The sequence below is a fragment of the Maylandia zebra genome, linkage group LG9, assembly GCF_041146795.1.
Source record: "Maylandia zebra isolate NMK-2024a linkage group LG9, Mzebra_GT3a, whole genome shotgun sequence".
NCBI lineage: Eukaryota > Metazoa > Chordata > Actinopteri > Cichliformes > Cichlidae > Maylandia > Maylandia zebra.
Window position 1 is genome coordinate 18,133,354 of NC_135175.1, and position 24,548 is coordinate 18,157,901.

The 24,548-nt window shown below is 39.5% G+C and overlaps 1 protein-coding gene across 5 annotated transcripts; it reads right to left on the bottom strand.

Moving 5' to 3' along the window:
- Window positions 1-1,931: 1,931 nt before the first annotated feature.
- On the bottom strand, window positions 1,932-23,345 carry ppp1r16a (protein phosphatase 1, regulatory subunit 16A). 5 transcript variants are annotated; one of them, XM_024798918.2, is made up of 13 exons: window positions 23,168-23,345; window positions 21,272-21,326; window positions 21,056-21,156; window positions 13,310-14,347; window positions 12,680-12,750; window positions 5,814-5,959; window positions 5,443-5,546; window positions 5,118-5,242; window positions 4,673-4,798; window positions 4,499-4,574; window positions 4,289-4,418; window positions 4,021-4,183; window positions 1,932-3,902 (listed from the first exon to the last, which is right to left on the bottom strand). In XM_024798918.2, exons 4-13 carry the CDS (start codon window positions 13,554-13,556, stop codon window positions 3,375-3,377), a joined length of 1,716 nt encoding a protein of 571 aa, XP_024654686.2. In that variant the 5' UTR covers window positions 13,557-14,347; window positions 21,056-21,156; window positions 21,272-21,326; window positions 23,168-23,345; the 3' UTR covers window positions 1,932-3,374. The 5 variants fall into 5 exon arrangements, with proteins under 5 accessions (XP_024654686.2, XP_024654685.2, XP_024654683.2 ...); XM_024798917.2 differs by lacking the exon at window positions 21,056-21,156; XM_024798915.2 differs by lacking the exons at window positions 21,056-21,156; window positions 21,272-21,326.
- Window positions 23,346-24,548: the final 1,203 nt, after the last annotated feature.

Sequence of the window (24,548 nt, forward strand, 5' to 3'; positions counted from 1 at the left end):
ATATAGAAAAATAGACTTCTAAAGAGAGTTTGGGGCAAGAGTTTTGAAAGTTTTCCTCTTTTTTTTTTTAACACTGGAAACTGGCTGCTTTTTCAGTCATCTTGAGTCCAGTCCTTGTACCTTCACATTTTCAGAAGAATGTGTTTGTTTGTTGACCAACTTAACACTGACCTACAAATCATTCAACTCTGAAAACGGCACCTAAGTCAAGGCATGAAACAATGTTGTGTCTACACATCACACAACTTAACAAAGAACCCATTTTAAATTGTATCTTTAGGCTCTTTGTGACTAACAGCTGTCACAAAACTCATCATTTGTTACATCAAAATATGAAATGCCAAAGATAACAGTTTGAAAGGCATAAAACTGTACCAAGAAGGTCATTTTCAAAGAGCTCTTAGTTGAAAACTTGGCATCTTTCAGTATGGTGTGTGGCATGCCCTTAAAAAAATCTGATGGAGTAACACAAAAGAAGGTGCAGGTCTAAAGACTACAGCAGAAGAGCATCTGATAGTCAGGTCTTTAAGAAACAGGGGAAACAAATCCAGCAAAGACCTGACGGAGGACCTGAGAGATGCATTGCCCCTTCAATTGATACATCTGCTGTTCACTCAAGCCTCATCAGAAATGGTGTCAGTGGAAGAGCTGCTGTTAGGAAGCCATTATTGAGTAAGGAAAACATAGAGAAAAGGCTGAGGTATGCCAAATTACACAAGACACAGACTGAAATCAGTAGCAACAGGTTTTATGGAGTGATGAATCCAAATTTGAAACACAGGGACAATAGTGAGTGTCTACAGTCGACTCTAAAACATGGTGGAGCAGTGTTGAAGTAGTGTGGGCTCATCTTGACAGGAAACCAAAGGCAGCCAACATCCAAAGAAGAGCTTTAAATGTCCTTCAAGAAGCCTGGAGAAGTACTCCTGAAGACTACTTAAAGAAACTACAAGACAGCTTCCATTAGAGAGCGCAGACTATGTTGAATAAATTGTGGTCATTATCAAATATTGATTTTCAAAGTTCTTAGAACTATATTCATTCTTTTGCTTTGTATACTGTATTTTGGTTTATGTTATTGGACTGTGGCACGAAGGTATGGGTTAATAATTTGCATCCACGACACATCACTGTGTTGTCTTTTCATGCGAAAGGAACTACAGTACCAGAGAAAAACCACCTAGAATGCAAAGAATGCAGAGGAAATTAATGCAATGTCAAATAAAATTCATTTCTCACATGGAAATTTCCTTCCTTTGCATGTCATTTGTTTTAATCAGAGACAGAGAGGTGTGTGAATGCGTATCTGTAGGACAGTGTGAGACCCCCCCGATGGCTTGGAAAGAGTTTGGGAAAGACATTTGATATCCCAAACTAAAACAGTTCACACACAAGCATGTGATGCCCTGGTGACTTTCATGTGCATTTTGTCAGACTGTAAGTGCATCATCTGTTCCAACTTTACCTCAACGTTAAATGACAGATCAACATCACATACCTTATGTTGTGCAACAGCTATATAATTACTATAAGAGAGACTTACAGGCTTGGTCCTTGTAACTCAGTGGTGCTGGCTCACAGTCAAAACAAGCAGCTTCCAATTTTAACACACTCCCTCCCCATAAGGGTAACTGTTACTGAGGCCTTATACAACATAAAGATCTGTGCGCATATGTTTATGTGTGTGGATGAAGGTAATTCTGGTGCACCACAATGTTAAACCACCTAAATAAGCTGTCATTGTGTATTAACTGCTGCTCTGGAAGATGGCTCGGAACAGACTGTCATTCGAGATGTGCGGAAAGTCAGAGAGTGACTGATCTGAGCTAAGAGGACGACAAAAGGGGGAATGACGGCAAGTAAAAAACATTCAGCTGATCATTTTTACCACAAGAGGGAGCTGTCATCAACATGAAACAAACAAGACAGACTGGGGATATGTTCAGCTTTTTTTGAACCAACTATAAGGCAATAACCTGATCAAATCTGTGCCTCAAATCACACACTTAAAAATGTAAGTTGGAATAAAATAAAATATTTTAAACCCATTATCTGATCTGATCCCCTCCCTGTAAGCATCCCAGTCATAACATCCAGATACATTCATTAAGAGTTCTTGCATATTAAAAAATATATACAAAAATCATTTGTGAAAACATGTTTTTATGTTTTGTTTTTCTAAACAGGGATCAGTAAAAATCACTAACAAAACTGAAATGCAATACAGAAAAAGAGTGCATTGAGAGTACATCAAGTCCATGTCAGACCGATTATGTAATAATCCCACTGCTCACAAAATTTAAACGTGGGACTTCGTGCAAGCATTGCAACCTTTTTTTAAATAAGACATTTAATGAAGGCACCAACCTCTGATAAACAATCGTGACACGTTTGCTCAGTTTGACAAGAAAACTAAACAGACTCTTTGACAGTTCGGTTAACACAAACATATCATAATTTTCTTTTTATAAATTGTCTCCGGATCAGGAAGAATAAATAATATGATTACATTCTGAGGGTAGAAAAATAGAAATACGGACAGAAAAATAGGAATCTGATAGATGATGATGATGATGATGATGATGATGATGATGATGATGACAGGCTGAGCTAAATTTCCCCACAGTAGAGACAAATGGTTCATTAGCAAATTGCACCATTTCAAATTTTGTGCACTTGAAAGCAACAAGAGAAAAATTTTCCGTCCAAAGTAGAGAAAAAAAATAAATCAAGCAAGGAAACGGTCCATCTTCATTAAATATAAATTCAGAATATTGATTAAACCAATCATGATCAATCCCCCATAAAGAAACAAACCTCTTTCACTCTCGTTTACAATATAAATGTACGCTAATGTAGATCATGTACCTGTCATAGCACTCATTAAGAAGAAAAAAAAAAAAAAAAAAAAAAGAACCTCATTGATTTAAAACAAATCAACTGCAATTCAGTCTTCTGCCTTATCTAGAAAACTTCACGATTCTATGGCTTTCAGCCAGTCTAATTGTGTATTTAAGAGATGAGTAATGTAATGCCCCAAGAAATGGAGTGGGGGAGCTGTCTGCTTCTAACTGCAAGACTACAATCTGGAGTTCTCCTGTAGGTGAAGCAGGAGGGAAAGCTAGGACCTGCTAAAGGTGTGAAATGTGCAACAGAAATGAGAAAGCTAATCAAAGGAGGAATAATCACAGATTGCACTTTAGTTCACTTGGAAATGCAAAGCAGATTGATCCATCATTGGCATGTAGCCTTAACCTAAAGAGTCTCCAGTGATTCACTTAAAGCATGTCTGTTTTAACAGGGTTTTTTGCCACTTTTTGCCACCAGCTTTTGAACTTTATAGGCAGCATATTTGTCTGATTGCATGATTCTTTCTACATGAGTCCACAGCAAGGCTCCTTATTGTCGGACTGCTCTTCCTCAGGGGCTCGGAGTTTCAGAAGTGGAGGATCTCCACTGGCTGGGGTGAAGTACACCTGACTGGGGGAGACTGCCTCGGCGGCAGGCGTCATTTCAGGATCTGGCTGAGCCTGAATGGCTGTCACCTCAGCTGCTGCAAAGGAGGGCTCCTCCTCAACGGGCGAGGGCAGCGGTGGTGCAGGTGCTTGGTATTTATTGAGCTTAGCAGCTGCCCGCTGGCGTTTCAGGTCAGCCAAGGTGTGGTGTGATTTCTCCCGAGTCATATTGTCTGCCCCCTCGCCCTCTGCAGACCCCACTCCAGACGCAGAGCCGAGCTGGTAGGAGGCGCTACGCTCCATGATTCCTCCCCCACTCCACTGCTCTCCAGGTACAGAAGATGCCAGAGAAACAGAGGTCTCTCCATTCCCTAGGCTGGGCATAATTTTCCTGTCTGCAGCCTCCAGTTCTTCCAAATGTGATGTTGCTGCACCTCGAGTAGCAACCTAAAACACGAGGGGGGGGGGGGGGGACAAACAAACAAACAAAAAAAAACATTTACACTGTTTGTAATGGTCACAAAAACAGTAATGAGAAACATTTTCCAAACAAAACCTCCATCACCATGGTGGCATGCTGGTGCAACTCATTGTCGGTCTGTCTGTCCTCATCGTCGTCCTGCGGCTCGGGCTGTCGACCGCGCTCCTGCCACACCATGGCCTCTTTGTGGTGCTCCCGGCGGTAGAGACTGGAGCGCTCGTTCACGCTGACGCGACGCACCACTTTACTGCACATAGAAATGAGAGACAGGAGGGGAAGCAGTAAAACAATGATCCATTTCAACTTCGGTGTATGCTTTTCCCCCTCTGGTTCCACTGAGCTCCACGCTCACCCTCTGCTTCCTGTGCTAGATGCTCGTCTTTGCAGTGTGCCTTTCTGCCTGTCCTGGCTCTTCATGATGGCATCATGTTTGTGCTTCAAGTCCATCAGTTTGGCTCTGACTTCCTCATCAACACATAAATCTGAAAGGCAAAAGTGTCTCTCATGAATAAGCTTGATAAAAAAGGCAGAAACAGCAGCAACAACAATACTCTAGTTTCACCTAGTGGTGTCTCCTCTAAGACGGACTTTGCATTTAGATTGGCTCCGTGTGCCACCAGCAGTTCCACCATCTGCATCTATGGAACAAAAAAAAAAAAAAAACAACAAAAAACAAAACACTATGAATGAGTCATTTCAGAAAACTAGTTGCTTTAGGCATGACAGCAGTATGAACCTGTCCCCAGCAGGAGGCAGCATGCAGTGGAGTCCACCCATCAGAGTCCTTCACATCCACCTGAGCCTTGTTCTCTAGTAACAGCTCAGCCACAGACATATAGCCGTTAGCAGATACGATATGGAGCTAAAGGAATAAAGAAAATGAACTGCACGTCAGTAAAGAACAATATTTCACAAGAAAATAAAATTAACAAAAAACTTTCCCAATTCTCTGAACCTTTATATTATTATTACATTGGCTGAATGTTACAGAAATGGTTGGTAAAACATTACAAAGAATGCAGGAAACCTGTGCAACCTGTTAACAGTCAGGGAATTATTGCATTTATATTCAGATGTTTTTAAAATATCTAGCTTTACAGCATTGGATATAGATTTGAACTCTGAGCTGACAAATCTTAAGTGCACAACACAGTTCATGTGCATGCGTCCTTGTGTCTCACCAGAGTTGCTCCATTATCATCTTGTGCGTTTAAATCTGCTCCGCTCTGAGCCAGAGCCCGAATGTCAGCCAGCATAGCCGCCTCTTTAGCCCCTCTGCATTCATCTATACGGTCCTGAGTTATCCCTTCACAAAACAACACACACAGGGACAGGATTGAAAAGATCACTTGGACTTATTTTCTTCCTACTTTGGAACTGCACATAAATGTTGGCTGTCTGATTTCAAATGTGATACATGACAGGTAAGTTAAGCTTGATCATGCCTCTTTTTCCCCAACCTGTCAAAGGCAGGAAGGTGAATCTGTGCACAAACTTCTCACTGACCCTGTTCAGCCATAACCATCTCCAGCAGCTCAAGGGTAGCCTCGTCCTCACAGATGTCATAAGGCATGTTGCCATCCGCATTGACAGCCAGCAGATCGGCCCCACTGAAAGCACACATATCCATATTCAAAAAGACCTGAGTTAGCAGCTTTGCATATTAGGGTGTGTCACTCTAAGTGTTTTCATTTGCATTGGGTTCAGAAATTGCTTTCTCTTCCCAAGAAGGCTCTAAGTCTCAATTGTGGCTTAGCAAATAACATCCACTGAGGTTGAAACGAAAAAAAAGCACATTATAAACAAAACATATTAGCTTAGAAATTTAAACATTTTGTGAGAGAAACAGAAAAGTTATGATGTGAGGCAGCACTCACCCCTGAATCAGGAGCTGCACCAGACCAGTGTGTCCACAGGTGGCAGCAGCGTGCAGAGGGGTCCACAACTCACTGTCACAAGCATTCACATTGGCACCAGCATCTAGCAGACACTGCACTATCTCCACAAAATCATCAATGCAGCACTGAGAACAGACAACAGATACAATTGGACCCATAAGTTTTTGGACAATGACAGATTCTTTTTTAATACTGTGCTTTTGCCTGTGTGCTATGGGCTCAAAATGTGGTCATAAATATTTTGTACTTGTAAATCAGTTTTGTACTTGTAAAAAAAGATTTGTGCGTGCGTAAAAAAAAGATTTGTGCGTGCGTAAAAAAAAGATTTGTGCGTGCGTAAAAAAAGATTTGTGCGTGCGTAAAAAAAGATTTGTGCGTGGACTTAGCCAAAAAACCCCTGCAAGTTACAACTACGAATTTTGACCCTATTTTTCTTCCTTTCATCTGATTGGTGAATGTCATGTCAATCACAAATGTAACAATCCAATCAGAGAACAGATGGGTTTGGATGTCGGAGGGGCGCTTTTTTTGAACTGCAGGTCTTTGAAGGGAATAAATGCCCTTTTACGTATGGAACGCCAGGACTGCCATAATGAATTAATTAAATACACCATTAAATAATTAATTAAATGTGGCAATAATTAATTAAAATTGGAATTAATTAATTAAATAAATAGTTATGACACATGTAATTAATTAATTATTGACACATTTAAATTATTTATGTATTTCACATTTTAATTAATTGACACATTTAATTAATTATTGACACATTTAATTAATTATTGACACATTTAATTAATTATTTAATGATATATTTATTTATTTCATTTTGGCAGTCCTGACGCCTGGCTCTCGTCATGAAATAATTTTATCTGTCAGCCTCACCCATCAAACTCAGGGGGCGGGGTTAACGCTGCCCATGCAGCTTCTCTAACATTTGATTGGTTGCCGTGCAAAGTAAGTCAAAACAGGTCGATCCTAGAAAATCGATTGCTTGTGTAGACTTGGGGCAGCCAGTTATCCCAGAATGCAGATCAAATCACAAGCAGCAATGGTGGTGGTGTAGTTTTAAAATACCCCGTTTTTCTGTCACCAGCTACACTTTTAACAGTGTTTTAGCCGCGAATGTCGCGACGTATGTCTGGTCAGGTTGTCAACATAGAACATGTTTGCAAAAGTGCTCAGATGTTTTCAGAGATTTCACTAGCTCTGCTAACAGTTAGCATGCAGAGTGCACCGAGGGGGTTACGTTAACCGGTTTGTTTACATATTCCACTCTCCGTGTTCCACATGTTGCATTCGCAGATTCTCATTTTCACCGATCGTCTCTTTCTGCCTGGTCTTGTGTCTCTGTGCTTCTGTAACATAAAGAACGAGCTGACATTTTTCTCACGAAACCAGCGATCAGCTCAACAGACCCTCAGTTTACCTGCATGCATCCTCCTCCTCATCTGTCAGCTGTTTAACACCTGCTGCTAATTCAAGAAACACGCCTAGTTACCTGGTGATAGTCACAGTTTAACTGGGCAGCCGGTGCTCGATATAACGCAATGTCAGCGCAGTTTTCTGCACAAGATAAGTAAATATAGTGTTTTCCCCGAGCGCAGAGCTGCTGGAGCTCGTTTCCTTACAGAGCACTTTATAGGCGAACAGCTTTATCAGCGACTGATGTCCAATCACCGGCACACAGCTTTCAAACCTCAGCTGAGTTTTAGCTCTCAGTGGTTAAACGCTGGACTTCATTCACTCAGGTTCTGTCTGTCGGGTCACGTTTACTTCGCTGTTTTATTTACAACTGAGCAAATCGGTTTGGCTGAGGTTAAAGTTACGTTTCATAACTGCATAGTTTCACAGACGTTTAATGGTTCACTGGCACATGTGTTAGACTGAACTATCATCTAAATATCATCGGTTTTTTAATAGTTATTCAACTGTATTCTAAGCACCAGCTGTCTGTTAGAATGTGATTTTTTTCTCTCTCTGTTGGCAGAGGTATAAAAATGCGCAGGAAAATCTGACATGCATGGCAAACTTCACCGACGATATTTAGGGAGGAATAAACACACATCAAACATAAATGAACCATTTGTCTGTCTCCATAATTGAGAGAATTTTCTCTTCTTATGTCAACACTCTCTTTTTTTTTTCTTTTTTTTTTGCTTTTTCGGTCATGTTATGTTTACCTGTCAAAGGCTTGTTACAAACTATGAAACACATTGTGCAGACTTCTGGATGTTAGAAGAAAACTAATACTGCTCATGAATGAGACTAAAGGCAGGAAGGTGTCCTTTAAAACTAAACATGTTAATAGGACCTCCCTATTTATATCATAGTTTATGATATAGCACGTGTATTTCAGTAATAGCCTGCTGAGGCCACTATACGTGCTGGCCTCATATCAAATGTGAAGGCAGACTGAGTCTATGTTTGACGTTTTTTATATCTAATCTTCCTTTTCAAACATTTAAACAGCAGCGAGTCTGCAGCTGAGGGAACACAAATTCAAATTGTCGGAACAGGTTTGCTCGTTTCTTGGATTCATTTGGTGATTTATTAAATGTATAACTGTTATTCTAATCTGCTGCTGAGTCTCTTACACTTTTCTTTATGCTGTATATTTTCACGTCTCTGGAATAGTTGGCAGTTAGATAGTCAGCTGGGAAACTTTGTGTTAACTCATGGAGCTGAGGATATCGTGGATATGCTGACCTCGCTGCGTGGTGTACAGAGCGAGGTCAGCATGATTAATATTCACAATAAAAATATTAGCCGAACATCATGAAGTCTGTATGTGTTTCATAGTGTCGAACAACCTTTGTACAGTTAAAGCCAGCAGTTACTACATGACGGAAACACCAACGTTATCTCTTTTATGTGTTTATACACAGGTCACGCTGATTACTGAACAAAAACCCAAAGATCAGATGTTAAACAGATTTATTTGCTCTCTCTCCTCCTTAAACATGTTTTTAATGTTAGTTATAATTCAGAATTGGCGACTGAAACACGTAGGACACATAAGAACATCAGGAAATAAAACATCGATAAATATAACCTCAGTAAAAGAAGTCAGCGGGGGTTACTACAGCTGTGTACCGGGGCCTGCGCTTTGTCGGTGGGATTGCTTGCGAGGCGAGCGGGTCTATCCCACGCTTTGCCGTGAGACTGGGCAGACATCTCCGAAATCATCGAAACACTTTTGCAAAGAGGCTGTATCTTGACAAACCGACCAGACACATGAAGATTAAACCACTACATTCTCGGCTAAAAAAATATTAAAACGGTATTTGGTAACACACAAACAGGGTTTTTCAAAGCTCAGTTCTGTTAGCTTCCACATGCCGGTTGTTGTGTGCTAGAAACAATGGCCACCAGGCCAAAGCAATGGTTTTGACTCGATCAGCGTTAACCCCGCCCCCTGAGTTTGATGGGTGAGGCTGACAGATAAAATTATTTCATGATGAGAGCCAGGCGTCAGGACTGCCAAAATGAAATAAATAAATATATCATTAAATAATTAATTAAATGTGTCAATAATTAATGAAATGTGTCAATAATTAATTAAAATGTGAAATACATAAATAATTAATTAAATGTGTCAATAATTAATTAATTACATGTGTCATAACTATTTATTTAATTAATTAATTCCAATTTTAATTAATTATTGCCACATTTAATTAATTATTTAATGGTGTATTTAATTAATTCATTATGGCAGTCCTGGCGTTCCATATTTACGTGCCAACCCAGCGTTTTCCTTCATCACCACGAAGGAAAACAGTCTGTGGTCGTCAGAGTTTGGTGATTTTTGTGTCACAGGACTACGTGTTTAATACAGGGACTTCCACAGCCTTTTCAACAGCACTGCGGACGCGGGGGGCAGTGTTTTGGAAATGACAGTCTTCATCACAAAGCTTTCTTCGTTATGAATTAGCATACATGTTTTTATTGAACATTTGAAGAACTAGCAAAAAAACCAGAAACTCTTGTAGTTCACATAAAGTCAGCGATAAAAACAACAAGGAGCAGGTGCATCTAGTACAGGTAGAGCTGCTGCAAAAACCCACAGAGCCCAGCAGCCAGCAACAAATTCTGGATCCTTTGCTTTTAGTTAGCAATTAGCATTAGCAGCACATCCTGCGTCCGATGTGAAGGGACTTTTATGCTGCGCGCTGTGACTCACAGCAATGGTCCCGGGTCAGCCCTGATGTTGTGTTAAACTAATCCTAAAGTAATAATGGTATTTCTAACCACTGATATACCACAACTTTATCCTTTCAACAGCTGCTGAAAGTAAGGGGACCTAACTGCTATTGGATATTTATATAGAGATTACCCTTCAAGGACCTGCAGTTCAAAAAAGTGCCCCTCCAACAGCCAAACCCATCTGTTCTCTGATTGGATTGTTTAATTTGTGATTGACATGACATTGACCAATCAGCTTAAAGGAAGAAAAATAGGGTCAAAATTCGTATTTGTAACTTGCAGGGTTTTCTTTGGGCTAAGTCCACACACAAATCTTTAAAAAAAAAAAAAAAAAAAAAAAAAAAAAAAAAAAAAAAAAAACACACACACACACACACACACACACACAAATCTTTTTTACGCACGCACAAATCTTTTTTACGCACGCACAAATCTTTTTTACGCATGCACAAATCTTTTTTACGCACGCACAAATCTTTTTTACAAGTACAAAACCGATTTACAAGTACAAAATATTTATGACCACATTTTGAGCCCATAGTGTGCAACTTTAAACATGATGTAATTGAAGTGCAAAATTTCCATTTGAATCCACTGGATGTAATCAAAGTACTGTAATAACCATTTAGGAAATACAGCTATTTTTATATATTCCATGTTTGTAAATCTCAAAAGGTAATTGGACAAACCAACGTAAATGTTTTAAATGTAAGGATTGTTTTCAACACTTTGGTATAAACCGTTTGCAGTCACTGACTCCCTAAAGTCTAGACCCCAAGGACATCACCAAATTCTGTTCTTCCGCTGAGATGCTTCAGTCGCTGCTTGTTTGTGAGACTCTGTGCCTTCAGTTTAGTATTTAATAACTGAAAACATGCTCGGTTTGAGATTAGCTGACTGACATGGCGATTGAAGAATGTCTCATGTCTTTGCCTTGAGAAACTCTTTGGATGCTTTTGCAGTTTCCTTTGACCCATTATCCATTAACACTGTGTTTCTGATCAGTTTGCAGCATTTCACTGAATGTGAGCAGAAAGTATAGCCCTGTACACTTCACAGTTCATCCTGCCATCCTGCCATCCTATCACCAATCGCATCATCAATAAACACTAGTGGCCTGTGGCACCCATACATGCCCATACCATGACACTGCTCCTACCAAGTTTGATAGATAGTGTGGTATGCTTTGGTTCATCTTGTTGTTTCTCTCATTTACCACACTTTTCTGTTCCCATCACTCTGGCATAAATTCATAATGGTTTCATCTGTACAAAGCTTTTGTTTCCAGAACTGTGCAGGCTCTTTTAGAGCTTTTCTGTCAAAGTCTAATCTGATCATCTTGTTCTTGAGTGTAACCAGTGGTTTGTTCCTTTTGGTAAAGCCTCTGTATTTACATTTATAAAGGCGTCTCTTACTTGCAGACCTTGAGAGCGATTGAGTGTGTTCTTGACTTAGTCAGATGTTGTGAAATTGTTTTTCTCAATCACAGAAATAATTATGTCATAATGCACCTTAGCTGTTTTCTGGGGTCTTTAAGGACTTTTGATTTTGCTGACATGACCAGAGCATTCCTTCTTTTTAAGAATTAACAAGATTCCTGATTTGGACCCTCCTCAAGTTTTTCCTCTACTTATGGTAGGTTTGTGCGGATTTTCAGCCTAATGATGGTCTCCCTCACTTACAACAACATCTCTTTGAACATCATTTTAGGAGTTCCAGTGAGAAAATCCCAAATGGAACTATTCTTCTGCTTAATATGTCATGGAAACTGCCTGTCAGTCAATTTTCTAATTAACTTGAAGCCTCTGAAAATTGTCGACCGTTTATTAAAAACGGATGAAATAAACTTGAGGGAAAAAATATGATGTTAGAAAACGAGTACAAACAGAGATAGAAAAATCTAAACATTAGTATTAATGTCAACTAAAGCACTGGATAAAGAAAAGAATTTACATGTACTCAGCCCTCTGTGTAAACACTACATTTTCCAAGGGAAACGGCAAAGCAAACCGCTCTTGTAAAGAGTTCTCTGTGCTAACAAACAGTCCTCTCAGGAGTGTGTAGTAGTGCGTGTATGTGTAAACATAAGGAGAAATTAAAAAGGGGTGAGAAAATCGCAAGGATTTAAGGTGTCTTAAGGTGTCAACTAACAAAACACAGCAATATTGTGGTGGTTAAGTGTGACTGAGGTTGCCCAGAAATAGGAATGCAAGAAAAAAAAAAAACAACAACCCTTTTTCACCTTTTCCATCTATAATCAGGGTAATAACTACTTTCTTTATGTAAAGTAACCAAGAAAACGTTAAGACATAATAAACACAACTAGCACTTGGTGAGCTCAAAACTGTGACCACACACAAACAAACATAAACACAGACACAGAACAGAACTGGCCTAAATGTTGACAGTGGTATATGTGCAACATGTGGTTTTACCGGCCGTAACAAAATCATGCCGCGTAAGCAGAACTGCTTTGTGTGTAACTCAGTAATGTTGATGACAATTTAGCATTTGATTAGTGCAAAGGCAGAACTAGGTAAGTGAGAGGAGGCATCTGAGTTTGTACAACTGGCAGTGTTAACAGTGAACAGTGGTTGACTGGTGGCGGCTCCTGGAGCTAAATGCATGTGTACCTGATGCAGAGCAGTCAGTCCATCCTCATTGACCAGATCGGGGTTGATTCCGCTGTTAAGCATCTCCCTCACTAGCACAAAAGAAAAAAAAAAAAAAGAAATTTACAATCATGTATATACAGATTATGCATGACCATCAGGGCAGAGTCTTTTCCATAAAAAATACAAACAAACAAAAACAACCTTGCCATTTACCTGCCCTGAACATATACCATCTTGTAAAGATTGTTCTATGTAAAATGTAAAAGGATTTACCACCTTACCAACTAGCTCAGATCCAACAACTTATAATAAAGCTCTTAATACTATTTTTAATCTCTAATATATTCAGTACAATTTTTTCAGTTCCTGTAAGTCATTGGTTTTTACAGTGCAAGAGCTTCTTTCAGCAAATGCCAACAGCTACAGGACAAAGAAGCCTCGGCATTACAGTCAATTCATGGCACACCAATACTTCTGGGGTCTTCCTTCACATGTTTCTGAGATCTGGATCAGTCTTCTACAGGTGTCAATACCCTGGATTAGTATATATTTGCACTTTGATGCTCTAAAATCACTGAGTTTAAGCTGAAGCATTTGAAAAAAAATTGTTTTCTGATTATGAACTTTTTGTGCAGTGTGTATACCCACCTTCATCCAGGTCGTTGCGGGAAGCAGCATCAAGCAGGGTGACAGCACTGGGGAATGTCACTTTGGTGGTGCGTGGCTTCTTCTTATCTGCTTTGGCCCTCGACCCTCGTACTGCATCCTTTTCCATCTGTGCCCAAGCCTTCAGCTGCTGAGCGCGGCGCTTCTTGGCATGCTTGAGCCGTTCTGTGGCACTCAGACGCCCCATGGTTGCCATTTCAGCAAGCAGCTCGCCGTGATCTGCTGCCATGATACCGCACCGCCACAGCGGCTCAGCTACTATAGTACTGTTTCTTTCACTTATGTGAGGATATCCTTTAGGGGGTTTCAGCCTTCTTAATTTATCATATGCCTCCTGTCCTTTTTATAGGGAAGCCAAAGAGGCCTACATCAGGGTGGGAGAACACAAAAAGATACTGCAGTTCATCTTTAAAAGTAACTTGAACCACAAAAAACAGCAAAAATTTCAAAAATATGATGGGAAAGAAACTAAGTTGTGCAATCAGGTGACAGATATTTCTGTCTCTTTCCCATCTTTAAAAAACTCTTATCGTGCTAAAGTAAAATAGCAGCAGGAAGGTGTCCAAAACATAATAATCCAAAGGGTAGGTTTCAACCAGCTGTCAGTCCTCCAATCCATTTCTACTTTGGGTAACTTGGCGAATCATCCACTTGGCAAACAGAGAAAACAAAACACAACTATAAAAGGTCAGTCTATCTTAGCTTCTAATCCAAACAGATAGCAATCATGCTTCAGTATATGGTCCAAAGGAGGTGTGGATTTGTGAGAATCCATAGGCAGCAGTGAAAAACAAATCCACAAGGTGGAAAGAACCAAACATCCAATGAGAATAAAAAAAGGAGTCCTACTTCAGTTACTGACAATAAACAATATTTGACAGAATTAAAATATTTCTGGGTGGTCAAATAACAACATTTCACAACTTCCTGTTGATAGTGTTGGTGCACTTTTTGGTAAGTCTTCAAAAGATGTGATCTAGGTATAAAGTCTTCACCAACTTGAATAACATTGTCTTCAGCCTGTGGGTCAGGGAGAGAGAAGGAAAAACTGCAGTGAGACAAAATGTCAGGGCTATGTTACAGTATAATGACAACATACTGCTCTCTTAATCCTGTTATCTTTAACCCCTGAGCTCCTCTCCCCTACTCCCTCCTCTCCCACTCCTCTCCTGAAGGAAACTTGAGAGGGTGGGATGCTTTTCATTAATGACTGACACACCCTGCAGCCCAGCACACACATTACATGTGTTACAGGGTATTCACACGGTGAGAGTGAGTGATGGATGTTGTGGCAATGCAGTTAAGTAACAAGTATGTGACCTGTTATGGTGCAAGTTCCCACCCCTGACAACCCTGGTCAGTGAGATCCCTCTCATTGGCTTTCGTTCACTTCCAAGTAGAGATATGCGGCTCACACACTCGGCTCTTTCCAGGCTGTTCATTTATTATTTAGGCCTGGGCCAGTGAGCGCTGAGAGGAAGGTCAACTAGAGGCACTCAGTGAGATAGAGAGAGTGACTGATAAGACTGTAGTCCCAGGACACAGCTACTGCAACAAAAAAAAAAAAAAAAAGCTGGGAGAACACACCGGTCCATAAATCAGCAAGATTAGAGGGCAATCAAGTGTAGAATCATTAGACATAACAATTACAGTGGTCCTCTTGGACTTTCACCTCATTATTAAAAACACTGTTGGATTCTTAGTTGTATTAAACACAAATAGTCCTTTGTTACAAACTAAGTGCAGATGCCTATATCTTAAAGCCTTGTGTGCAATATGATATGGCATACAAAGAACTATAATTGTGCTTTTTAAATAGGGTTTTGCCCTGCCATTTGAAAGACTAATAGTTCTTGCCTTGGGGACAGGCAAGAACTATTAATATTCTGTGTATACCTACTATTTTCAGGATACCTAACCCTTCACCCTTTGTCACAAGCTACAATGTAAGGATTTCCTTAGTTGAAGGTCACACTCTGACTCTCTCCATGGATTGAAGGCTACTACGCAGATCTGTCTTTTAAATACACAGATTAATACGGACTTGGAATGCACAGGACAGAGATATGTGTAATGAAGGTTAGTTTCAATTAGAATGTACCGACAATTGTACAATATAGCTTTTTAAACTTTCTCCCTCAGAGAAGAAAGCCACAGTATCCAAAAATCAGCACTGTAAAAGTCAAGAGTAAACAGTAAGTATACGGACTATTAAAGAATAGTCCAATTAGAGTTAGTGGCCTTGGTTATACTGCACTTAACTAATGAAAAGGGGAATAAGTTTTGTGGCATTTTAAGGGGCTTTAAAGGGGAAAAGGATTAGAGAAATCTGGAAAAATCCCTTCAAGAACTTTACTGATGTATTAGTGGGATAATTCCAGACACAATCGGAGAGATCAGTGGGAAAAAAATCTTAAATATGTTGTTTGTTTTTTTTGTCAGACTCCCAAACCTAGTGTTTTTGACATTTTATCCTGTGCTGTGAATTTTAAAGATATCTTTTCATACTCAAAGCCTATGTTAAATGTTGACACTCAGACATAAACAACAAAGCCATAATATATCACCTGTATATTAAAATACATCCTTTAGTCCACATCTTTCACAAAAATCAGCCACTACTTGATTTGTGCACATCAGAAGTTCATTTCTTCTGAAAAAAGATGCTTTGATTCTTACTTCACTAACATTTCATGTTTGCTGAGTTTACACAAACAAAGAGTGATAAACTTTTTTTTTTTTTTTATATGCGATTCACAACAGCGCACTTTAAAGAGATGGAATTTGATGATTTGCATTTCTAAAGTGATCAATGTGAGAATCAAGGCTGCCCTCACCGCTCTTTCTGAATAACGTTATCCTACTGACTAAGCAGACAATAAAAGTGTGCCCCATTTGTCCCTGTGACTATAAAACCGGTTTACTGTGTTTCAACCCTCACCATGAAAATATGGGCTCACCTGACCTGCTGGAACTGCTGGCCTGCCACTGTTGTGGTGTGTATCTTACATGGTGTATCACTCTGGGATGACAGCATTATTGCGGTTTCTTATATTATTGTGGTTTCTTATACTCATGACCACATTGCTAACAAGTTTTCCACCATATAGTTATCGCTGCAAAGAAGGTGCTGCATCAAAAACCTCCTAGTGTTTGATTTGGTTACAGTTGCCTGCAATGTTTCATGTTTTGTGTGCAAATACTTGGCAACCCAGTGGAAGCAAAACTTGAAAAATGGGAAAAAAAAAAAAAAAAAAAAAAAAAAAAAAAAAAGGAAAAGAAAAGAAAATGCAGATGCTTCATCTTCAAAGTAAAGGTTGAGCCAACTGTGTCCATTTACAGTTTGAATCAGACTTTTCTCTGTTTGTTCTAGAGCTCGGAGAATATCTGAAAAATGTTTCTAGACAAGTGCATCACTTAGATTTATTCTACGACCACAGCAATATAATAACAGCCAAATCACAAACAGGTTTTTGCCAACTGGTTGAGGAATACATACTTTTCCCTCGCAACAGGAGGTTGCCAGATTGCTGCAGACAGGTCTCCATGTCTGTGTGTAATTTACGTACTTATTCACTTAAATCTACATGGTCACCATGAATGTCAAACATCCAGAATGGCAGACAAATTGACATCATGCTAATAGTGGTCACATGTCGGCAAAACCTCAATGGGTCATTAGAACAATAGTCTATTCAATATGTCCTCTGTAGTGGGCATTGAATAGTTCTCAGGATGATATCACCACCTCTTGCCTTAGCGTGCTCTTGACAACACCTGAGAATGCTTTATGCAATTTCAAAACAAACTCAGAAAAATCAATTTTAAGAAATATCCATGAACCTATGGATGCAGCCATAGCGTGGTTAATCCATATATATATCTTACGCATAAAATCCAGTCATCAAAAACACATGTCACTTAAAACAACCCATCCCTCCAAAAACTGTCATATATGTGGTGTGTTGACTGATTCACAATGGCAGATAATGCACTGAGGAAAATGCAAGAACACTGTTAAAGTTACCCAACTATACTATTAATACCAAACTTAATACTTCCTGAATCCTTTTCAAATTACAGTCTACAGAAAATGTTGGAGATTAGCAATAGGTCACTAAAAGCTACTTTTAGCTTCCCTCTTTTTTCATTACAGCAGATAGCTCCACATGTTTGACTTGGCAGATTGTTGTTTTTCTTCAGATTTCCTCTCTGATGTAACACTGAAGGGATTTATTTCTCCTCCCAGGATCAAACTAGGGATCTTTCACCTGTTAGGAAAATCAGTAAACCATGCCAATGTGGAGCCACAGTTTAGTAACTCATGCTATTAACCGGAACTGAAAATAACAGAGAGACAAAAGGAGTCAAAGAGAGAAAGAAGAGATATCCATGTTGGCAAGTCAGACAGGCAGACTTGGAGAGGTAGGTAGAACATAGGTAAAGTGATTAGACTACCTTGGGAAGAAGTAACAAACTGTGTCCATGTGAACGCTCGTGCATGCATCTTTTGTACACTATGGGACTTGAACACACAGCAAAATTACACACGAGTAGCGATGGGAGGCATGATACATTGCACACAGGCTAACTTTCTCGCCTGTGAAACTTAACATAGATAATGTCAGAAATTTATTTCTAATTAAAATGTACGATCACACACATAAACACAAACTCTGGCATCAGAGCAATATATTCTGATGTTATGCCGTGGAGTGTTAAGTTTAGCAAACATGTAAGACATCCTCTCATACTAAGGTCTAATGAAGCACATTTATTTGTTTGTTTAACCAACAGCGCCAGAGTTCCAGGTTTACATTAATGTCCCAAGCCTAATGGGTTTTTTGACCTCCATCACATCTTTTTCCCTAACAAACTAATCCTGAAACCATTAATAATAAATGTATCCATTTCAAAACCAAGTAGTGTAGCAATGATAACACTTCCTAAATCCTTTCAGCAGGAAACACAGTGACAATTTCTCTTGCCAAGGACCAATTCTGGAAGACACAACATCCTTGTAAATGTTTTTCACTACGCAAGCTGATCTTGGAGAGTGTAAATAATGTTATGTGACAACTGCACTCTGCTCAGGACACTGTGGATTCTCACAGCTACCAGTGCTACCCCTCATTCACCAGATTTTCAGAAAACCTGAACTCTGGGGCCTTGACATTGAGGTCAATGAGATTTGAACTGATCAAGATTTTTTATAAACGCACTTTTGGTATATTTAAAAAAAAAAAAAAAAAAAAAAAAAAAAAAATCCCACATTGCCTTCTTCTCGAGTTAGCGCATGCAAAAACACGGGCAGCCACACTGCCTGCCAAGGTGACTACAATACCCCATTAGTCTTTTACAGTTAAGGGGTAAAAATTGGGCTGAAGGAGAAATTAAGTTCAACGTTGCAAGTAATTCTGTGTTAGCCCATCATCAACGAAACAATGCGAGCACCTGATTCAATCACAATGTACACAAAAGTATTTGCTGTGAGTGTGAACACCGCTAACTTGTGGCTACACACTGACGCAAAAAACAGTATGTGTCAAAATCAGCCACTTCCACTCTGGATCTTGTCTCTTTAAATCATATACTGTCCAGTTTTGTTTTGACTCCACTTTAACCATGACCTTTCAGTCCAGTCTTTGCTTTAAAAGTCCCAGTCCCTAAAAGTAGGGAAGTTTATCCCTTTAGAGTATTACTCCGATAGTTCAGTTTTAGCCAAACAAACTACAAGTCATGTTGCTGTGAAAAAGAGAAAACACGTCTTCAGTATCCTCACAACATGAAAATGCTATCTTACTCAGACAGACCAGCAGCTCAGAAGTGAACTAGAGAAAAAAAAACTACAAGATAAACAGTCAGTGGCCCAATACTGTGTTGCCTCTCTGGACATATTAATAGTTTGGTTGTAGTCAATTGTAGACAAGGCATCACCATGTGAGGATATTTCTAAGATAAATATTGAAGCTACAGTATTGTGCAAAAGTCTTGAGCCATGTCTGATTTCTTTAGATTTTGCTTCCAAGGAGTCAGACTTTCTTGTAATTTTTCTTTTCTTTACAATTTCTTGCAAGTGGGCGTGGTCAGCAGTTCTCCAAGCTTTCTGGAGGTATTTCAAAGTTTTTCTTTCACATTTCATTTCACAGGAATGTTTTGTTTGTTAAGCCACTTAACACTGGCCTATGAATCATTCAAGCCTGAAAAAGGACCCTAACTCAAGGAACCAGTGTTGTGTCTACACATAACAGACATTTTCATTTTAAACTGTATCTTAAGGCACATTGTTACTAGCAGTCTTTTACAAAGGCAAATAAATTGTTCCAATTTTTTAAGCTGAATCCAGGAAAAGTAGTTTGGACCAAACAGGCAATTCCCAAAGAGATATTAGCTGAAAACGGTGCATATCTCAGCAATGTGTGCTCTTTTTTTGTAGAGGATAAAAGAAGAAATGGCAGGCTTAAAGACTCTCTACAACACATGAACACTATTGGAAAGTCACATATTTAAGACATAAGAAAAAAAAGGCAATCAAAGACCTGACACAGGGCCTTTAAGATGCATCTGATCCTTCAGTTGACCAATCTTCTGTTCACCGAGGACTTAACAAATTATAGGACAGTTTGTCTAAGAGAGATCAGACTGTGCTGAAGAATAAAGGTGTTAGAATTGCACAAAATTTGTTTGTTTTTTTATACTGTATCTCTTGTAGTTTTGCACATTTCAATAAAGAGCTCCAACGACTTCCCATTTTCGTAGAGGGAAAAAAGGAAAGAAATGTAAGCTTTTGCACAGCACTGTATATTTTCAACAGTATACACTAGGATCAAGTGTTCAACAAAGAGCAACCCCTCCCCCGTCCTTTTGTTTTCTTAAGGAAGGATTTTGCTAACTATTCAAAAAGAAATAAGGAGAAAGCTATAAATGAAACTCTGAACACTAAATGAACAATCAATAATAATCTTTAAAAATTTGCTTCAATTTCTCTGCGATGCTGTGATCTTACCTTACCGATGTACTCACTACAAACACTTGATGCACAACAGACCTCAGCCTCATGAGTCTGTTAGTTTTGCTTCTGCTATATAAAGAATGGGGAATTTGTTAGTGGGAAGACTGTGGAAGAACCTTGTGATTCCCAGTGTTGGGCAAAGACGAGAGAGGAAACTACACAGGAAAAGACAAATTTTAGCACGGCAGACACCACAGCGCACACTCACACACGCGCTGAAAAATATGACTAACATTTATTATGTTTGGGAAAACGTCCCTTCGTCAATGTGACATTTGTAGTCTTCAGACTAATTTTCCACCTAGTGACCTAACAGGAAGGTCTGTCTACAGCTGCTGACAAATACAACCTTTCACTCAACAGCTAGAATGAATAGAGTACTATGAATACATATACTGGGGCTCAAACTTCACCAGGTGGGTGGGACTGATCAAAACAGAAAATACAGCCTAAACACCCAACCTTAAATCTGGCCACACTTGGTCCTCTGTGCTTCAATCATGGTTTGTCATCATAAAACAGCACCGGACGGCTCCTGTGTACAGCCTCCAGCCTGGTGAGCTATTTGATTTGAAACAGAGGACCTTACCGACCCACTCATTGAAACAAACATTGCTGAGTCAGTGTAGCTTGATGATTCGGGAATGATCCCGCCTGCAGTCTGAAACAATGCCAAAGTAGCCTAAAATGTGTGCCACATACTCACAAATACTCACTGTTAGAAGGGATAGAGCTGGGAATGGCTTGTCAAATCATGAATCATTATTTCTAATCAAAAAGCCAAGCGTTACCCAAGTGTAGCATCTACACTGCTTCTCTGCGTTTAAAAAAAAAGAAAAAAAAGAAAAAGAAAAAAGAAAAACTTGTTTTAAATTTAACGTATTTTTGGGCTGATGCTTGGACAAAGCAAGACAAACGAAGATGTCACATACCTTGAAATAATTTCCACTTTGGGTACTGATACAGGAAATGTTTGTAGCTGCAGCCCTTGAAGGACGGACAAAATTATAATCACTACAAATGAGAGCGAGGGAGGAGGATCTACAATAAGCCCTGTCATGTGTTAAGGTTTGAGTTGCTCCATGTAATCACTCAGAAATCTCAGTAATTCTATCAAGCAGCCAAGGGTTAGGAGAGACCATGAGAAACAAAAAAACACAATGATGAAGGCGAAGATACGTCACACAAAAGAGCCGCTGCTTTTTTTGGAAGACAGGATGTGGACAGAGAGAGAAAGAGAGGGTTAAAGGATGTGGAGGAAAGAATGTGAAGGAGATAGAGAAGAATATGAGGAGGAGACAGGAGGGGGAGGAGACAGCCAGACTAGCTTTGACTTTAACTCCTCCGACTGCTTGTAAGTAGGAAGTAGGGTCATGTCATGCTGGAGCGGAGGAGGAGAGGCGAAGAAACAAAAAAGAAAACAGGAATCTTTAAACGGAGCCAGGTGACAGAATGAGATGTATCTTTATTATCCCATAATGGGATAATAAAGAAATGCCTCAGTAAGACGAGAGAGAGCCCCAAACCCGACAGAATTACTTTACAGAATTAATCTATTAGTTTAGTGGCGATTGCTACTCTTGCTGTAAAATCACAGTCCGGCCTTTTTATCCATTCTTCCTAAGTCTCTGAAAGCACGTAGCACTGTGTGGGCTGTCACATCGTGTATCAAGGAGCCCTCACACTAATTTTAGTCTATATTGTGAAACCTGCAAATATTTAACTTTACATACCAAGTCAATGTTGTTGAAGAGGCACTTTAAACATAGGCCTGACAAGAACAAATGCCTGAGTTTATTTAGGTTAATAAGTTATTGATGGAGGGTTAAAGTCAAATAGCTGAAGGGCCGTGCTTGATTGTGAATAATAATCCTTTTCTTCCTTAATCCCTTCAGACTTGTGGGTCTGCCCCTGTGCAGTGTGCCTATTTTCACAATAAGCAAATCAATTCTCTTTACAATTCGCTTTTAGCTGAGAAAAGAGATGTTATCATAAGATATCGGAATTTTTCATTATTATTCATTCAGTCATCAACCTGTAATATCATTTGCCAGACTGAGCTTGCTATTTTTATTATTATTATTATTATTATTATTATTATTAACAAAATAGTTGATTAATTCAACTAATGTTAAAGTAATCCAACAAAACCCATTTCAGTAAATGATTGGATCTACTTGACCCTGAACTCTGAGCTGCCGCATGTAAGATAAATGAGTTGTATTTTTTTACGTCATGGTAATTAACTGTATAAGTTGGCACGTCGCCCTTTCACGCTGCTGTGATATATTTAGCTTTTAAAAAAATAAGTTAAACTTAGTCCCAAATCACCTTCACTTTTTCATCACAGTTTGATGAGATCGCTATAGCGCTAAACAACATTAATACAATAATGGAAAGTTTTAACAGCAACAGCAGCGGAAGCCTTAGCTCCTGTCACGGGATTAGCTAACCGACCTAGCGGTTCATAGACAAGCCCAACAGGTGTATTGTCTGCTGACAGGTAATGCAAGCGGCTCTTTCCCCACTTGCTTCATTCGTAGCTCTCATAACGTAGTTGTATCCCACACGCTTGACTTTATAAGTTGAAAAATTGGCAAGCGTACCTGTTGTGCGGCTACCTGTGGTGAAGTCATATTATGCTAACGTTACCTTAGCTTCGCATTAGCTCGCTGCTCACCGACGCTGAACTCGGAGCCACTGCCCTCAGATAATTAACGTTAACGTCTCGGCGACAACTAAGTTCAGCTTATACACAATCGTTTGAACCGAGCAGGACGTTCAGATTCATTGTAAAACAATAGAAAAACAAAGTGGCGACATCTTACCTGTTGCGCTGCCTGTCAGCGGTAGGTCCTGGGCGAGCGGTGAAACTGAATCAGCTGCTGTCCGCCGCAGCTCCAGCTTCAGCCAGCCCTCTGGGGAAATGCTTCACCATAACAACCGAACCTGCGCCCTCTCCTCCCGCCGGACAGCCTCCACCAGGGGGCGGCAGGAGACAGGTGATCATCTGCCAAAAAACATGCCCGTATTTAAACTGTTACAAATGACTTGCTGACTCAAACCCCCCCCCAAAGAAAAAAACATCCCAATGTGTAAGCAGCAATCAAGTTTTTGACAAAGTGAATTTTATACATCATTTATTTATCCAGGTACAAAAAAAGGTGTGAGATAAAAAATTGTATTTTTTAAAATGAGATCTGGCCAAGAGGGCAGCAGAAATGGCAACAAACATAATGGCTCTATAAATATATTTTAAGTGGATAGATTAATAGATACTTTATTCATCCCCAGGGGGGCATTAACGAATTCCACATACATGCTAGACAGGCCAGGACTGATACAAAAGCAATCACGACACTATGTACTGACTAATAATGAGTTATACTGTAGTGCATCATGTTATATTTAAAAGCTGTACTTTAGCTATTAGCGGTGGCTTGTGGTCAAAGTAGCCATTCATTTTACTTGAATCTCTGCCCTTCCTAACTTTTCCCCTCCATCTATTTTCTTACCACTCTCTTTTTGGGATTTCTGTCCCTCCTCCTGCACTTCTCCAAGACTAGTGCTAAGAACAGCAGTTGTTTGTGACGCGAGGGTTTGTTTGTTTTTTGTTTTTTTTTACTAGTTGTTGCTGTTGACAGTGTAGCTGCTAACATGCCGGTTAATTTGACTCATTTTGTTGCATTTTTGTTTGTCTTTCTTTTTGCCTCTCAGCTTTTCAGCTCCACCTTTCGTTTCGCTGTCTTTATCAACCACGTCTTCCACAATAAAATCTCTTATACAAGGTGCGCGGGCGCACAGGGAACGCTGGCAGGGGAGGGAACAGTTTGAAATTAAGATATTTGATTGGGCAATCCAGTGTCAATAATGAAAATGCACCAATGGGCTGCTGTAAGTGTTTGAAGGCCCGGTGCACAGCTGCCCTACGACCTGTTGCCTGTATAAACATATCGACCAAAGACAAACAAACAAAGAACAGTTATATTGACCCACCAGGCAAATGCGCGGTATGCCAAATTACCAGTCCAGCCTTGATGATAGACATTCAATAAATACTAACAAACACTAATAGATACTTGTAAATACACAGTATTGCCAAAAAACTACTAAAAAGCAATTTAAAAAAACATTAAAAAATAAACAGGTTGAACTTGCCTTAGTGTAAAAACAACAACCCATCCTTCATTTTTAAGTCAAATATTGAGG

Bases quoted from the DNA above. Each gene is read 5' to 3' on its own strand.
- ppp1r16a (XM_024798915.2), bottom strand. From the start codon at position 13,556: ATGGCAGCAGATCACGGCGAGCTGCTTGCTGAAATGGCAACCATGGGG. The intron at 4,799-5,117 runs GTGAGACACAAG...TTATTCCTTTAG, and splicing joins ATGATAATGGAGCAACTCTG to CTCCATATCGTATCTGCTAA. The intron at 4,575-4,672 runs GTTCATACTGCT...TTTGTTCCATAG, and splicing joins CTGCCTCCTGCTGGGGACAG to ATGCAGATGGTGGAACTGCT.